Here is a 19,152-nt window from a genome sequence, read left to right on the forward strand (position 1 = left end):
ACTCATGAAATAATAAGGGTACCATATTTCACTACATGAGATTGTTATATATAAAATACAATTAGGAGATTTGGAACTGCATGAATATGTAATGTACACATTTCTTTACAGATGCATTTTTCTCCAGACAGGCCGGTGCCTGTTTCAATTTGGAAGCTATCCATTTTCATACAAAGTTAACCAAGAGTGACAGGAAATCAGACGCCTACGTTATTTATCTTTTCTGAACTTGGAAAAAAAAAAAAAACCAACAAAAAACAAAACCAACCAACAAAAACAAAACAGTCTTCTGTTAATTACTTTTCTAGGAAGCTATTTTGTGGTACCATAGGGATAGATCTTCCCTGTTCAGAAGTGCTACGGAAATGACAACTTTACGATGTGCAGGGCGAATAAAGTATGTTACATGCAGATATTTAAGGGTATATTTGTCTTCATTTACTGAAAGAGAATATGTGACCAACAATAAAGAATTGAACTGCCTCTGGCCTGGCTGGGTGCATTTACAACAATTACTGGAGGTCTGACCTTTTTAACCTTATACATCAAGCAGCACATATACGTTATTTATTTAGCTGGAATTAACAGTGATCTGTGAAGCTCTTTGTATTTGCCTTTGGTTCTCCTGCTCATCAGTCATAACTGACCCCAGTGAGCATGTACAGTGGTGGCAGCTTCGTGTCACTCTAATTTATGAAAGGCTGGGGAAACTACAGAACAGAGCCGTAAAATCTTTCCCATGGATACTTAAAAAAAAAAATCCTAAGCCACCTTTACATTCCCGCCTAGACTGCTCTGAAGACAAAGAGAAAACAGAAATGCTCTACCTCATTATAATTACTGGAAAGGGGAATGTGAGTCCCTGCAGCAGCAACGGGGGCTTGGACTTCACACCTGACTGCACACCAACACAGTGCTCCAGTGTGGTACAACAGGAGCTCTGAGAAGAGCTCTGTCTGAGCACTCTGTCGGTAATCAGAAATCCACAGCAAGCCCACCACTGCTCTCTGCCCTTCCCAAGCACTCCTTTGTTCAGGAGATATCAAGCAGATGGGGAGGAGATGCTCGGCCGAAACTCGATGCTGAGGATAGCCTGGCGCTTGCAGCAACCTCCAGGAAAGGATGGGTTCCTCCAACACCTCAATACCCTCACAGAACTTCAGAGCAATCCATGGTAATGGGGTCAAAGGTGGGAAAGTGAGGGCAGTGCCACTGAGCATTACACTGCTTTATTTCTGACAGGGAGGATTTTTTTATTACATCCAGTTACCATCGTCATGAGCATTACTGATGGATTCAAGGAAAAAATGGAAATCAGACTAAATGCGCTACTGAAATCTGGTTTTGCAGTTCTAGAAATCTCATTTCCTTCATCAATATCTTTATTGCTTACCAAAAGGAACTAAAGAAGCAATTATACAGGGCTGTGGCCATGTTTATGCGTGCACTCTTGTATCAACTCCAGATCTAATTCACAAACCAAACCATACTGTCTGATGGAAATAATAAAAGAAGCAGAAGAAGCATACTTTGATCGCAATAAACCACTGAGCTCTAAAGGGCGGTTACTTGATCATCTTCTGAAAAGACTGGACGATCAGTTTTACTGAAGGGAGGATCCCACTTCAGAGAGACCCCAATGAAGTGCCCAGAATATTTACTCAATAAATAGGAAAGAAAAAAAAAACACAAAAAAACCTTGGGAAAAACTCACAAAAAGGCAGGTGTGTACATTAAGGAATTCTCTTGACAATCATAAGTTTTCACTCAGTTCCAAGAGATTTTTCTCTGATGATAGCCATCCCACTGGTTAAAAATGATGAGGAACAACAAGAGATTCACCATAGCAACAAATGCATAGCACGTACCATATGGAAAACAATGCATGCAGGAAATTTTAGGCTCTAAGTAAATCAATTCCATGTTTTCAAAATGTATAGGTAAGCTTAGCTACTGCTTTCCTAGAAAAAAAATAAAAATAAAAGTAAAAAAATATATATATATTATTTAATTCAAAAGGGAAATGAAACTGAGGGAAACCAGGCAGCCCTAGAACTAAAGTAAAGGTATTTAAACAGAACTTTCCTTCTACAAGAACTACTATGGAAGAATAATTAGAAAAATTAAGCCCACTGTGTTCAAAGAAGTGTCTGCACACAGACTTACTCTGTGCCTTTGTGACTGCAGATGGCTAGAAGGGGAGAGGCTTGTACCACAACTTCAGAACTATATGGAAAATCCATCTTTGCACATTGTGGTCTCCACTGTTTTTGTTGAGGCTGTTTCAAACACCACTCTGTCTATTTAATACATTCTATGCACAGCCCTCCCACGGACTCACTCGAAGGTCCTGAATAACCTACGGCTAGCAGGGATCTTTGCACCACACTGCTCTTGTTGTCCAGTTCTTCCTGTCTAACGTGGGAAAACATTCTTTATTTGTGGGGAAGGTCAGTGGTAACATTACAGGGATGAATTGAGCTGTGTCTTCTGGTAAATGTGGCTTGCTAACTCTTTCCCATGAACATCTTGGAAAGAAAACATTGACAACTGGCTCATGCTTAGAGTTCTCAAGTGCTGTGATTGCTAACTGGCTTTCCGAGCACTGCAATTCTTCAATAAAGCTGATAAACAGTAGAAAAGTATCAACACGCTTCATTCTGTGCCCACATCTCCAGCCTCTCTAGGCAAGTCCACAGTGTCAGAATAATTCTGGAATTATTATTTTTTTAATGCATTCAACTCATCTCTCCTTTCTTTTTTATTTTTATCTAAAAGCTGCTCTTCATTTTATCTTCTTTTATCTTCAGCTGCTCCTCTGCTTTCACTTCTGCCTTCCTGGGTCAGAACCCAACACCCTGGGAATCAGAAGAAAAAGGCCAGAATTCGGTTCCTGCCTGAATCGTCCTCCTGCAGCAGTCCAACAGGCTCTGTCACAGCAGGGGAAGGACAGTGCCATGCCTTTGAGGAAAGAGCTTACACAGATCTCTCCTAAACCCTCTTCCTTCCTTGAGAGACGCTCTCTCCCATTGTAGGCTGGGATATGTGGTATTTCCAAAGGCGGCCTGCACTCATCAGGACCATCTTCTCTGCTTAGTCTATGCTGGAGCTTATATTGCCAAATGAGATAGAACTGCACTTATCTTTTAACATGTGAACTTCCAGTTTTAAGCATGGACCTGCTTGTTACACATGCCATGCACCGAAGTTCTCCTTAAAAGAATGTGATTTTGAACAAATTGTTGACACTAAGTCCATATTCAGGTGTTCTTGTTTGTTTGCTTTTTTTCCTCAAAGGAGGAAGAAGGGGAGAAAAGAGTTAGGGTTGTTTTTGCTTTCCATTAATGCACAGGGCTAGAACTGATAGGAAAAAAAAAATTGCAGATTTAAGGAACACTTGCCAGTGTGTGTGGCAGATGCTGATAGCTATATATAGTCACTCCAATGAGAGCGAATGCAGAGTATCTTATGCAGGCAAGCAGGAATTTGCCTGAGTAAGGCTAGGGCAAAAATGAAAAAACAGATTCAACATTTAATCTATGGTGCATTACTTCTCCTGCAGAAGAAGTTGTCTAAGTACTCCATGAAGTGGAATAAGAATGTGTCCTCATGATGACCTTATCTACATTTCACATAAACGTGCTCCCAAATTTAACAGAACATAATCTTTCCTTTTTACTGTTACACTGCTACTCATTCCTGAACACAGCCTCAATTTCCATCCTTCCTAACCCCGATGCAGCCTGCAAGATGAAATTCAAAAACAGAGCTCAGATATAAAGAATATGATTTGCCATCTTAGGCTTTTCTTACTGTCTCATTTGTAAGAAAATTTTAGAAATGAAAGGCACTTGCTTGCTTTTCCTGCTTCTTTTTCTCTATACATTTCTATTCAGTGCAGTGGATTTTTACCTACAGCAATATAATCCTAAGTAGTTCAAAATGTGAAATAGCAGTACTTGAGATGACGAGCTATCATTTATACAGAGCAATATGATAATTTTGGAAGGACCGGGAGGTTGGGTATGGATTCTAATTAACACTGATGAACCTGGTTCCTAAAGATTAAATTCCCAAATGAGTAACCACCACCTTTCTACACACAGGTCTATCCAAGTTATTCTCATTAAAACAATTTAAAAAAAAATTATAAGCTTCAGTCTGTGTCAAGATACTCAAGGCTTTCCAAAACTGATTAAAAATATCAAATGAGGTATTGAACTACATTAAAAACCGACCTTTTTAATGTATTGAAAATGGTCTATAATTTGTATTCAAGTGCTCTTATTTCCAGTGAATAATAATTGTATTGCAGCCAACTCTGTGCCCTGTTTCTCTGAAAATCTCAAGGGATGTAGAGAAAAGGATTTTGCATCCTGCTGAAGACACACACGCTCTGCATGGCATTGCTTCTTACTCCTCAGTTCTTACATGAGGCTAACTTTGTTGTATTATGTGTTTATTTTTCCACTGATGTCTCCTTCAAACTGGTAAATGCAAATGAAAGTGCACAGCTATGCGATATACCAATAGGCTCTGTTAAGTACTGTAAGCTAAATGCACTTTCATGGAAGCAGAAAACTCAGTCTACATGCATTAGAAAAGTGGGCTTGCAAATGAGGAGATTTATGGCAATATATTCCTGTTTCCTGGCTTTCTCTGCCTGTGGAACTTGAAGCTGCCTGTAGCCACATGATGTTCGAAATAAAACTGAAATGTCACACAGAAGTGCATATCACTACATTTGCCCCTTAAAAGAAAAGAAAATATAGTTTGCAGGAGTTGGGAAAACAGTTATTTCTTAACACTCACCTCTCCACTTGGTCAGGCTTGGCAGCTTCTCCCCTGTCTCCTGCCCCATAATTTTCCCTCCATTGTATCTCACCTTCTATCTCACACCTGTGCCCTGCACTCACATCTCACTTCCTCAATTTGCAGGAAAGCTCTTGCAGTCCAGCTTTCAGTTCAGCTAAATAGCCACAGAACTTGTTCAGACCAAGTCATAAAGAATAGGTTTTGGACCATGGTGTCATTACGTACATGTTTTAAGAATTGAAACTATAAAACAAAAAGTTCAATGACAAAATTAGGCTGGAAGACAGAGACCCAGGACTGTGAAAATGGCACAGAGGGTTGTGATCATTGGCACTAAGTCTTGCTGGAGATGAGTTCCTAATGGCTTACCCCCTCCAGTCAATACTGAAGCCAACGCCATCTAGCATCTTCATTAAGAACCAGGATGATGGATCAGAGGGTAGCCTCAGCCAGTTTATAGATGATGTAAAACTGGGAAAAGTGGTTGATAAACCAAAGGGTCGTGCTGCCATCCAGAGGAACATTGTCAGGCTGGAGAAATGGGCTGATGGGAATTGTTTGAAGTTCAATGAGGAGAAATGTAAAATCCTGACTCTGCAAAGGAATCCCACGCACCAATACACTGTCATCTAACCAAATGAAAATTTTCTCTACGTAGGAAGACATGAAGATCCTCACAGACAACATGCTGACCATGAGCCACAGATGCACCCATCCACTTGCCTCCTCAGCAAAGGCCAACAGTACCCTGAGATGCATTAGGAAAAGTGTGGCCTGCAAGGTAAGGGAGGTGATCCTTCCTTCCTGCTGAACACTGAGGCCATACCCGAAGTGGTGGAGCCAGTTCTGAGCTCCCCAGTACATGAAAGATACGTATGGACTTACTGGAGTGAATTTAGTGCAGGGCCACAATGATGGTAGTGGGAGAGGAGTATCTCTCATACAAAGAGCAGCTGAGAAAGCTGGAACTGTTCAATCAGGAGAAGGTTCAAGGAGCTAGGGGCAGGGAAAAATCATCAGTATAAATATGTAGGTTGCTCTGAAAGTAATGCCTCCCATTTATTTCCAACAAACAGCATAATAATAATAATAATTTGATAGAGCAAATTCTCAGCTTTAAAATACTATTTTTCAACATAGTCACCACTGTTAGCTATGCATTTTCATCAGCAATGAACAAGAGCCTGCATGCTGTGCTCATAAAGATCTGTACCAGCAGAGGTGACCTGCTGATTCACACCTTCTATGACAGAGTCATTGCTAGGAAAAGGTTGCTCACGCAGCCCCTTTTTCATTGGCCAAAACAGCTGGAAGTTAGAAATTGTCAACTCCAGACTATATGGTGCATGTGGTAGGACAGTTTGGTCAAGATTGACAATGTGCTCCATGGTCTTCAAACTGGTATGGGACCTGGTATTACGGAGTTGCAAGAGAAAGGCTGTCTTCTTCTCTGGTCTGACTCTGGAAGTTTGAGCCTTCAGCTTAGCGCTGCAGCGTAATGGTCAGAGTTGATGGTTTGTCTGGATTCCAGAAAATCCAGAAGGATCACCCCTTTCCTATCCCAAAAGGTAGTGCACATCACTTTACCCACTGAGTGCTGCATCTTGACCGTTTTTATCGATGGGGAATTCATGTGTCACCACTTCATGGGCTACTGTTTTGTCTCCAGCTTTTAGCAGTGACACCATGTTTCGTCACTGATAACGATGTGATTCAGGAAATTGACATCTTCAGCTATTTATTGGTTCAATAAGTCCTTACAAACTCATATATGGTGTTCTTACAGTTCCTGTGTGAGTATTCATGGGACTCACTTGGCACAAACTTTGCAATATAGCTTCCAATGCATTTAAATGATATTCAGCTCTACACGCAGTTTCTCCAGTCATAGCCCATCCATTCACATGGACAAGCTGATCAAGATGCTCTTCATCTTGTGGTGTGAAATGCTGTGCACGGCCATGTGGAACATGGCTTGTCTTTCATGTCACTGTCACCACTGCTGAAAGGCACCACCCACTGCCTCACTGTGTTCATATCCAGTGTCTGGTTTCCATAAACATTCTGCAAGTGTCAATGAATATCAGTGGGTGCCATTTTTTCCACATGGAAGAATTCAGTTGCACATCTTTGCTTCATCTGCACTCCATGTCAGACACCACTGTGTCAGACTGCCCCTCTGCTGCCATCTATTACATGGCAACAACATGTAATGGAATATTGTTGGGAAGGTTCAGCCTCTACTGCCATCCCGCCAAAATCTGCCTCTGGCATTGTGAATCAACATAATAAAACAGGAAGCATTACTTTTGGAGCAGCCAACAGGGAATAAGGAGCATGATTCTTCTCAGTAGTAGCCACTGACAGGACAAGATGGAAAGAGCATGAACTAAAAGACAGTGATTTAAGAGAGTGCCACCACTCTCTTACTGTGAGAGTGATTAATCCTGGGCACAGGTTGTACAAGGAAGTAGTGGGGTCTCCAGCTGTAGAGATGGACATGGTCATCGGCAGCTTGCTCTAGCTGACCTCTCTTGAGCAAGGACATTGGTCTAGACAATTTCAAGAGGTCACTTACAACATCAGCCATTTGGTTATTCTGTGACTCTGACTATTAAAGATCTCATGGTAATGCCTACACTAAGCCCACAGAACACACTAACTGACCTACTTATTTAACCTACTAACTGACCTTACCTTAGCCATATGCCTTTTATTTTAGCATACAGCAAGCTTCATTCAACCACATGCACTCCAGATACCCTATTCCCATGCTCTCTGTCCCTCTCCTTTTTCCCATATTTTTCTGATTTCTCTCAGGAAACTTTCTGGCACCCACTTCTGTTTCCACATAGTTTCTCAGACACTGTTCTTGCCTGTTTGTCAGTCTGCTTTCCCTCATGATCAACCTGTATTTCATCTCTACTTGTCTGGCTGTTCCATGTCCACTAGGGATACCTGATCTCTTCTGGCCATCACCTTTTGACCCATCCTGTGCAAGGGAAACCTCATTTTGTCTGCAAAGGTTCAGAAGACTATGACAGTTTATGTGGTGAGAGAAGCTTAAAACTTATATCCCTAATAAAGGACAGTGGCCTTTTGATGCAAAAGAGGAGTTCTATGAGTTTGAAAGCAGAAATTTAAAGAATGCATGGAAATTTTTACAAAACCTTATCAGAAGATGTATGACAAAAATGAGAAGAATGGAAAGATATTTTGAAACAAAAATAAGTACTATTGAAAATTAAAGGGAGGACGGATTAGGCAACAACAAAAAAATTCAGTCTTAGTCAATACTTCTCCCTGTAGCAATCAGTGGGTTACCATTTTCATCGTGTGCCACTTGGGATGGAAAATGTTAGAACAAAGGAAATGTCAAGATAAAGGAAAAAATGTTGGGTACTTTTATCGTCAGTACTCTCAGACCTCAAATATGAGATCTAAGCATTGTCTTTTATTAGCACAAGTTACAAACCTCAACACCAACCATAACATCTACCATTTTCTTCTGGGCAATACGCCTATCATTTTTATCATCACTTAACCTCTTTTTCTTAACCTACCAGACAATGCTTTTTGTCTACCTCCTTTAACTTCAGCTAAATGTTTATGTTATCAAATACTATTTCAAAAATACTGTGTCCCACAAAACTTGTGAGAAGCTGGTGAACGCTGTAATAGTTACCTTGCAGTCCACGCTCTCCTACCATAGCCTACATTGCCATCAGTATCTAAGCAAGTTAGTTTAAGCAACCCCAAATACATCTGTATGTCTAGAAACTGCAGTATAAATTTACCCTTATGCATCATTATGGATTACGTACAACTGAAAGCTTTATTTCCTACTGACGTAGGCAAATCTGGAATGCAAATGGAAAATTCTGAATTTCAGACAAACAAATTATTGCCAATCAAAATCCCTTTCCAAACTAGCCACTAGGGTATTGCATACATGTAAAGGGGGAAAATTTGTAAGATTCAGACAATTGCCACAGGCATCTTTAATTCTAACAATACTTCTTACTTGCAGATAGTGGCAAGTGAGAAGTCTGAAGGAGGTAATAATAGCTAAATGGATATTAGCATATGCCATTACCTGATCTATCTGCACAATTACAGCAATCTGTGAATGCTAAATTTGCTTATCAAATCTGACTTAAGTGCCTAAAACAACACCCTTTCAGTAACAACATATCTCTTCAGAATGGTTTGGAACTGATGGAACTTAAACTTAGAGAAAAACCACATGGGTATAATGTCTACAGGAACTGAGAGAAGTAATTGCTTCCAGAGAGACTTCTTTCCTCAACCAAACTGAAGAGGGAATACAGCAGTCAACTCCATTTCTGAAAAACAGGCATTAGGAGGCCAGAGAGCTTTACCAAAAATTAGAGTTTTCCTCTCCTTTAGCAGTGCCAGAAAAACTAAAAAAAAAAAAGACTAAAAACATTTCAAGGCACACCACAGTCATCAAATAAGAGTAAACAATCAGTTTCTCTGCTCTGAGACGCTATCAGTGATTCAGCCAAATACAATCATTCCGTCCTATAAACACTATAAATTGTTTAAGCCATGGGAGCTCTACCACCTTGCACACGAGGATGTGACCATCTTTGTGCAAATGTACAGGTCTCTCAATACACCCATGAAACAAACAAAAAAAAACATTCTTCATTCTGCCAAAAACAGCCATTACCTCCCCACCCCACAGAAAACCCACAAAACAGAAAATCACATAATACACAAGTGACAAAACAAAGTGTCCTACTGTAGCCAGTGGAATGTGAAATAAACAAACGTAAAGTAAGTCCAAGCAGATACCTTTCACATCTCCTGCTAATAACAGAAATGTTGTCTAGAAGTTTTTTCAGACATGTTCTCACCTTTAGAGCAAGATTGGTTTCTATAGACTGTGTTTATTTAGGAGGAAAACCTTAGTCTTTCTGAAAATCGGTTTGAAAGAGAAGATTTTATGAACGAGTGTGTCATTGCTACTTTTTCATTTATTCCACAGATCTCACATTACTAACTATAATTTATTTAGATTGTAAAACCACTGTGACATCATTGAGGATGGCAGAACTACTTCTGATGCCAAGCACTTCATTTAATCACTCAGAAAAAGAAAGAAGTCAACCGAGTATGCAGACTGTGACAGAATGCACAAGCCTAGCTAAAAGACGAATTTATAATATCCAGACATTACACATGGACATTCAGGAAAAAAAGTAATATATACTATTAGAAAATGTGGCACTGCGGAGGTGTTATGGACCTGAAAACATTTTGATGTTGAGATATCTTTACATTACTATGTGGTTGCTATTTGCATGTCAATGTCAGCAAAGTAAAAAATAAATATAAAAACTAAGACATTAAAAATATGTAAAGAGACAGATGCAGTTTGCAGTTCTACGCTGCTGTCTATCCATCTATTCAGGATAGGATGTCATAAAAAGCATCAAAACACGTACCTCTTCTTGCTTCGGAATGTTGAACTTCGTTATCTTTGACTTGGTCCTGGCTGAATCAGGCTTGTTAGAAGGCACTCCCCTGTACAACTTGGTTGTCTCTGTCAATAGCTTCAGCTTTGGAGACTCATCAGGGGCCTGGTCTTGACCGTCCATTGGCCTTACATAAGCCGTTGGTTTCTGCTGAACCAGACTGGGCTTTGAAGCAAGAGATGGTGGGAAGTTCTGGACACAGTGGCCACTGCTGTGCTTTGAGGGCCTCTCCTGCACTTGAGCTCCTCCTTCTGAGCCACAATTTAACTTCGCTGGCTGCTGCACTCTGTTGACACTGTCACCTAGTGTGGCCCTCAGTGAGCTTTGCTGGGCGGCATTGGAGGAGGAGGAGGAGGTGGGACTGGATGCATAGCGTTTCAGTTTCTCCAGACTGGATTTTTGGTTTGCCAGTTTGAAGTCACCCTTGTGGGACTCCAGCGAGCGGTGCCCATGCTTGCTGGCTCTCTGCTGACCCTCAGAAGCACCATTGTGCCCAGCTTTCTGCCAACCCATCGTGGTGCTTTTGCTCTGCTGCGCAGGTAGGGCTGCTGGTGCGGAAGAAGTGTTGGCAATGGAGGGAGGAGGTGGCGGTCTTGAGTCTGCAATAAGAAGTTCATCGGGCTTGGGGAGCGGTGTCTGAGGAACCCCAGGTTTTGGAACCCCAACAAGGTGGCTCTGGTTTGATCGGTCGGTTAACAAATCTTTCATTTCATCATAGTTGCCCAGTGTATTCTGGATGCGATTAGAGAGCTCGTCCCCCTTGTTAGTCTGCAAAACAAACATTGAGTGTTCTACAACAGCCAACCTAAGACAAACAAAATTCCCTGCACGCTTCTGCTGAAGCCTTTACTGAAGTAGCACTGTCTTATTCAGCAGCAGCATTGAGGGATGAAATCGAAAATCCTTATTGTCTCTGAAGATACTTGTCAACATCTTAAATCTACCCTGAACTGGAAAAGCTATAAAGGGCCTTAGAGTATATAAAAAAAGAAATCTATCACTGGTATCATGCTGTAGTTAAAATATATTACCTGGAAACTGGAAAATTTATTATTGCAACTACACAGAACGGTTTGGATTAAATCTGACCATGATAAAACTTCTCCTATAGCCCAGTGCAAGCTCTCCTTCAGCCATGAATGAAAATATTGCATTCCTGATTTCCTTCTCTGCCTCTTTAAGTTTCCACATTGCATCTGGGAAGCCATGCAAGACCCAGTGTAAGCACTGAATAAACTCTCCAGTCTAAGCCAGCCAAATACTGCAAGATGACCTGAAGGCAGCTCATGGGACAGTGGGAAAACTACAGATCGTTACATCCTTCTGATGAAAGTGCTCTGTTGAGATGTTCACTCCAGAACACTCTTCCCTTTGGGAAAAACAAGTGAGTAGAACTCCCCAGATTCTTGAAAATGCTCACTATTTAATTGTGCAGCAGGAGGGACGCAGTCAGCATTCCCACCCTTTAAGATTAATCATTGTTTTTGAAATCATCCATTTAATTCCTTGCTTAAAAGGAAGAAGCTCCACAAAGAAATGAAACAAGTGGAAAAGAAACACTGAAGAAGGCTGAAAATTATTTCTTTAAAAAGTCACTGTAAGCAAAAGAGTACATCATTAGCATTTCTGCAGCAGAGATTTTTCTGAACCCTACCAAGAATCAGGTGTGTGATGTGCTTTGTTTTGTATTTTCAGAGGAAGATAGTAATGAGACAGTGGTGTTCTCCTTTCTCTCTTCCAGACATGGAGTCTCAATGGGGAAACACTCATATGCATCAGAAGGCCAAGCTTTCATCTCAGGATCCTCTGTTTAAGAGGGAAACAGTAGCTTAGAGATTAAGGAAGTAAAGGGAGTGGAAAATAACCCCTTGAAGTTATACAGAAATGTGAAGGATGTAGGAGCAATACCAATCACCCTGGAAATATGGGGATTTTTTTTTTCAAGAATTCCAACAAAATTGAAGCATTGATTCACTGTCAGCAAGTAGCTTAAGAAGGGGATGTTCCTTCACTTCACAAGAATCACACAGACGTCCTAGAGAAGAGGAAATTACTGAAGAGTCTTCAAAAGTGGGAACCATTATGTATATCTAGAAATAAAGTGTTGCAGATGCAATGAGTTGTCTAGTTCACAGCATTAACTGGAGTAGGAAGTATATTCAACTCAGGCAGGGTAAGAGGCACAGAAGACATCTACAGGGGGATGCTTGGTTGGTACTGTGGTAAAAACCAAACAGCTGAAAATGTGGATCTGGGACTGCTCAGATTTATGGCTATCTGGAATTGGGCTTATCGATCTTCAAGATGGTTGGAGATAAATTCATATGTCTCCCGGGGTCTGTGGCTACTACACTTAGGTATCTCCTTGACCAGAAGAATTATTTTCTGAAGGCATAGAGAAGTTTGCTTTTACCCAGTGGATCTCTTCCAGTGGTCTTTCAACTTGTGTAGCTACCTAGAAGAAAGATGCATTTCCAGCTTCCCTGTAGGGAAGGAGATCTACGTTTGGATCTGTGCCCAGCCAGTCTCAGCCAGTCCGTGCATCAGGTTTCCTTCCCTCCCAGGAACACAGCAGCAAGGATCTCAGAATGGAACAGGGCCCCTAATACCTACAAGTCTCCTCCAGCACAGACCATCTGTGGGGCAACTCTTTATCCAGCTGGATCAATGGATGCAAGAGAATTTATAAGTTTTGTCCCAAAAAGTCCACCTTGCCTAATAGAAAGTCAGTTCTATCCCATGGCTGCTACTTGGATGGGAGGTAAATAAAAGCCTAGTCACAGATTATCTGTAGACTGTCACTAGCCCAGACAAGTCAGTAGACTATAGGTATGATAGGAAGGTCATACAGAGATGCCTCTTATTGAGAAATGCCAGATAGCCACAAAAATAATTGCAGCAAACAGATCTAATGCTTGTACTATGGAACATGCTGTCAACTGGTGGGTATTGTTTGTTCCTTCTGGATACACTGGGGACATCCTGAGGGGACGATTTTGTGCTGAGCTGAGCTCATCTGGAAGAGTTCACCTACATTCTCCTGGGAAAAGGGTGGGAACTGAGGTAACCTGTTGGGAGCTTTAGATGTTAAAGCTTTTCCTATTATTTGCTCTGAAATATTGCTGGCTTTATTTAATCACTCACACAGGGAAAACATAATCACAAAACGAGTAAGTAGGAAAAGCATTCTGTGCAAACATTTATAACTTACAGCGCTCTGATATTCTTCAGTGTAAGATGTATTCCTGCTTTTGAACACCTGCAAGGTCCAACACTTCTAAAAATAAGCCAGATGGTTGCATGGAAGGTAATCAGAATTTTTTCTCCATGAAAAACACCTATGTGATTAATGGGTCAAAGTATTCTGTCCATTAAATATCCAGAATGAAATTCCTATTTTTTTTTATCTCCTGCAAAATACATCTCTAGTAAAAGACAGTGGATTTCCTAGAATCCTTCATAGAGGGTTGCTATGGATACTTTGAAATGAACTGGATAAGGGGCAACCTGAAGAGTTAAGATTTTTCAGGAAATCTGCTGTTTGTAAGAGAGTACATACTATTTAAGAGATTTTCAGTCTGTCTTTGATTTTCAGATATGGCCTTCTGAATGGCAAATCATTCGGATGTATCTGCAAGCACCTTTTCTAAAGGATAGTCCAAATATGGCCATGCTGTTTACAGATGATAAGCAGGGATGTAGTCCCTATTCTGATTTTCTCATGGGATATTTGCTAAGCATCTTCACTGCTTCTAGAGCCTGCATCAGTTTTCATCCAATCCCACTACTGTAGATGGAATTATACCACAGTTGCACAAAGATGCCTTCAGACATCATAAATAACTCAGAAACTGCTGGTGAGTTCATGACACATGAAGTCTGTAGCATGACAGTAAGTACACTGAGACACAGGTAATAATCAAAGTGTGTACAATATTCCAGCTATGCCACTTTTGTAAGTAATTTAAGCCTCAGTATACCCACTTTCAATACCACAAACAAAACAGTATCAGAGACCTAGCAAAAAAAAAAAAAAAAAAAAAAAAGTCCTTTTTTTTCTGAGGGGTATATCTGATTGGACCCACCAAATGGAAAATTATTAGTCCCTACTGCAGTGGAGTCTTCAGTAAATGCCAAGACACAGCTAGACAGCTAGCATGTTTCAGGCTTTTTTCCGTGTATTAGCCCTTGATTGGTCTCACAGTAGACTTTTTCAAGTGGAGCCTTAAGGAAGATTTCAAGACATTTCCCATGGTTTCTAAATGCCTTTGTAATGAATCTGAAATTCGGGCAGCTGGAGGTCAGCTTCAAGGCAGGCAGAGCTGTCTTCTATCAAGGGACATGGTTTGAAGGTGGTAGATCTTTCTTTTTTATTAGAAATTAGAAACAACAATGATCTGGAAGGAATAGCAAGTTAAAAGGTGACCCTGGGACACAGGGAGATGCTCGGAAGCACTGAAGTCAGGTGCAGTAGCCAAGTGCCAGGTCCCAAATAGGACTCTGGAAAGAGGCACTGAAGTACCCAAATCATCAAGGACAAGTGAAGCAGCATGGAGGGGAAAGGCTTCACAGTATGGTGGATTTAATAGCAACTTGGGCATTACTGGAAGGTCACAGTAGGAGATACATGATGTTGTTGTGATGCACACGGGCAAAGTCACTGGTTATCTAGAGCAGAGGGGCACCCTCTGTGGGATACTGTTCTCTGGTCCCATTCATAAGGGCTTGGTTTGCATGCTTCTGGAGACAGTGGTTATGTGCAGAGCATCCTGCCGGATCCTTCCAACAGGAGGCGGGTAGAGACAGTTGTGTCTCACCTTGCTGTTTCCACGAGGATTAAAATAAGGAGTTGAGTTACTTCTGCCTTTGCTGAAGGCAAAACATGCCTAGCAGACAAATATTGCTGGTAATGCGTACAGGAAAAAAAAAAATAAAAACAAGATATTTCATCACATTAACCTTGGCCAGAGCATGATGTTTACTGTATAGCTTGACCTTCACACACAACTCTAACACAATTACTTTCTCCTAAGTGTTGCAGAAACAGGGCACCATCACCTTCACCTCCTAGTTTTAATGCCATCTCAAATATTGTTAGGACGTTTCTCATTTATTTCATTCTCATGTGCTGCTGAACATTATAGGAAGCTAATGTAAGAAAAATCCAATTCTCAATGAACCATAAATGTTCTATGCAAATTTTGAGGGGCTGGCACTTGTGGGAGGTTGCTGAAACCCGGACAATGCCTTCTGCAGGCTGCCATTTTATACTGTGAAATAAAATAATAATAATAATTAAAATAAAGAAGTCTCCCAGACAGAAAGCATCTACCTTGTACGGTTCACTGAAGAGGGAGTAACTGGTGTTAAAAGTGCCATCCTCCTGCTGGGCCTCCTGATTTCTCCTTTCCCATTCTTTCCTGCGCAGCACGTTTCTGTCTGGCTCGTAGACGCTGCAGCAAAAAGAGGAATAGATTTTTGGAGTTAAAAATTAGCAAGCAATGTATAAACCAGTGTGAATTTGAGAGTGAAGAACTCTGGTTTGCAGACAGATGGCAAAAAATAAGCAAGAACATGAATCAGTTGAATGCCAGTCCAAGCAGACCGGGGAGGCTCAGGTCTCTGGGAATGCTGATGCTTTCTTCGCACAGGGAATAGATAATTAAATAGAAAAGGAATCGCAGGGCAGGATCCAGTCTGTACAGAACCTCGCTGCTTGAAATGTGACAAAGGAAATATCTAAGCAACTTTGACAAAGATTGAAAGTACTCTTCAGGCAGATGGTAATTACAGCTATGAGTAAATAGAAATTATGAACATATTTCCACTTATGACATATCCTCTGAGTGTTGTGTGAGAATGCTCCTTTTTTTACATGGATGTGTTTCTGTAGCAATTCTTTCATTAACTAGCTCCCTAAAGAGCTGTTAAAACTACATGCTGTAGTGGTTTCCACAGTTAGGCTGCTTCTTCTGATCTCTGTTAATCAGCCAAGTCATGAAACTACCGCTGAAACAATTCCTCTTTCTGATGGATTTGACACTATCACAACTTTAGAGCACGAATACATGAATACTCGCGTGACTGTGTATATACGGCTGGTGGAGTGTAGCTGGAGAGGGAATAAAATCACTGTACTACACAACAGTATTAGAAATGAAACAGAGAACCCTTTCCCCGAATTTCCTCAAAACAACACAGGTTAAGACATACATTTTATTCTCATCAAAAGAAAACCAGTGTATCCCATCAGCTTTCCTAGTTATTTCGGGACATTGTGACGAGCTGCCTATTTTGCCTAACTCAGCTAATGCCTTTCTTCAGGCACTGTAAATCTGTAAAGCAGAAATATATATTAATGTCATGTAAGTGCACCATGTGTTAATGAAAAAAAATGTTGCCTTGCTAACCACTTCCCGGTTAGCAAAACATATGTTGCATTGGCTTCCCACGTGATATTACCTAGTGTGCCTCAGGCAAGCCTGCAAAAAGGCCAACAGCTATCTGATTCTAATTCTAGACTTGAGAGAGCTGAAAATACGTAGGCTATGTTAGATGCTGGTAGATTTAAAAACAATGCCTTAGCGGTCACCAAATGGACACAAAGCCTTATGTTTGCTCGTTAATGTTGCTAACTCTTCCCAGACAGATCTGCTCTCTCAGTGAGGTCTCACATGAGGACTCAAGAGGCTGCATCGGACAAGATCCTGGTGGTCAGCACTTCTGGTAGCCATCTACGGGCAGATGCCAAAGATGGAGCTGGAGTTTATTGGGAACATAGGATTCTTCCTCCAGGAAGAAGGGTGTAGCAGTGACATCCCCAAGGGCTCTGAAGAGGAGTTCACATGCTGTGCACTGCTGATGCCAGGAGGCTGGGTAGTTGCCATTTACTGTTGCCTGACCAGTAGTCCCCATTCAGTACTGGATACCACATCAGTTCACTCCCATCCTATAAGCTGGGGTAAGAGTCCTTTTAACAACCAGCTCTGTGTCTGCCTCAGGCTTTCTGCCACCAGGAATAACTGCTGCTGGGTAGGTTTTCCTGAACATACAGGGATCCAGTTATAACTTCATCTTCAGCTGCTTTTCCCTGTCCCCGCTGACTCTTTCAGATGTTTTGCATTTGGACTGCAGCCTGCAGTCAAATAGAGATGGGCAGATCCTCTGAGATTAATTATAATACTGATCTCTACCCAGTTTCTTGAAAGTAAACAAGTGTAACATTCTTCACTACACCTCACACAAACCTGAAAATACTGTGGTGTAATACTCCTGAAGCGGAGAGGCTTTTTATTCCTTTATTTGATGGAGACATACAAGTCTCCAGTATCCCTTTTATTTGATGAAGACCTATTTGATGTAAGACATAAGTTCTCAGATTTCTGAACCCTTTTCCCAAATGAGATGCTCACTGGTGGCCACAACTCACAGCCTGCAATAATTCATGATGATTATGCAAATAGCAAAACAGTGTGACAGTGCCTAATATGCCACCTCTAGGCAGTAAGTTAGGAAGAGCAGCAAGTCGAGAGCTGCATTCTTTTGGTAATGCTAGATGGCAAAATCTCCAGCATTTACAAGGCTGCTCCTTATTTGCATGAACGCTGTAAGAATCACATTTCCTTGAGCGCGCGTCACCAAATGTATTTATTTTGGTTCAAGGAGAATACTGCCAACTGCTACAATTGTCTTCACTGCAAACACTTCACTTAATGGAAACTGATCCTTTTTAATAGTTTCCTTTCTTCCTTCCTTTCATTTTTTTTTTTTAATTTTTAATTTAAAACAATCCCAAGTGCCCGTCTACCTTTTAAGTCATTGACATTGTGCTCATCTTTTTCGTAGAGTTCACAAAGAATCTCAAGATTTTTTTTTCTCCCTTGAACATCTGCGCATGTGTGTGTGGTGTATGGAGATACACATATGCTATATGCACACCCAGGCATCAGTTTACAGATTAAGAATTTTGCTACAGTAAACCAAAATAGGGAAGCAGTTTTGCAAGACTGGGTTACCAAAGAATATACAAGCAGTCATCTCTTAAAAGTCAGCGTCATTTATATTTGTTTCACAGAGGTCAAACTCCAAAAGGATGAATTTAAATAGATTTTAAATGGTATATTGTTATTTTTAAAATGCTGTGCATCTTACAAATTCACGCTTAAAGGACACGAACTGAAGCATGAGTGACGGTTCAAATACCTTCAGAAGCTACATATGAATAAATGTTGTATTATAAAAATCACACTACCCTTCATGTGGCACACTGCTTTAAAAACAGCTTTGATTTATCCCAGCCCCATGATCTGCCAAGAGATGCACTGAGAAGGAAACATCTACCAGTTAATTGCGTCCAAACACCAGTCTGAGGCTTGAAGCACTTTCAGCACACCTTTATCGTGGTCACAGTAGGTCTACCTCCCCTGCTTCTCCTAGGATACTCTGAATAATGCCATTCTCAGGTGTTTTACAGACCAGAATGTCAATGGGTTGCTGAACTCCTCAGAGGAGGCACAAATAACAAATGTCAAGCTGCTGTGATGACACTGGGAAGGCCACCTTTATGGTCACCCCCTCTGTGGCCGTGGCTCCCACTTGATGGACGGGGAGGGTGGCTGTGGCACTGACCTCTCCCCAGCACTGCCAGAAGTACTTGCAGCCTCATCACGCTACTCCTGACATGAGAAGGAACCGCTTCCTTCAGTCCTTAATTAGAAATAGACACAGCTGGCTCAGGGGACAGTCTGGGAGCAGAGCAATAACCTTACCTGAAATACCTGGGACTGGATTTAATCTCTTACAAAGTCCAAGGAGTTATGTAGTCTCAGGTTAG

General features: G+C 41.1%; 1 protein-coding gene across 6 annotated transcripts in view; it reads right to left on the bottom strand.

Annotated features, from left to right (window-relative positions):
- AFF3 (AF4/FMR2 family member 3) overlaps positions 1-19,152 on the bottom strand; it is a 331,214-nt gene that overhangs the window by 267,479 nt on the left and 44,583 nt on the right. For all 6 annotated transcript variants that reach the window (XM_015277796.4, XM_015277795.4, XM_015277794.4 and 3 more), the window contains exons 2-3: positions 15,652-15,772; positions 10,290-11,087 (exon numbers count right to left, since the gene is read on the bottom strand). In XM_015277796.4, the coding sequence (XP_015133282.1) occupies positions 10,290-11,087; positions 15,652-15,772 (919 nt within the window). The remainder of the gene's footprint in view (positions 1-10,289; positions 11,088-15,651; positions 15,773-19,152) is intronic.

This window comes from Gallus gallus, chromosome 1 (assembly GCF_016699485.2).
Source record: "Gallus gallus isolate bGalGal1 chromosome 1, bGalGal1.mat.broiler.GRCg7b, whole genome shotgun sequence".
Taxonomy (NCBI): domain Eukaryota; kingdom Metazoa; phylum Chordata; class Aves; order Galliformes; family Phasianidae; genus Gallus; species Gallus gallus.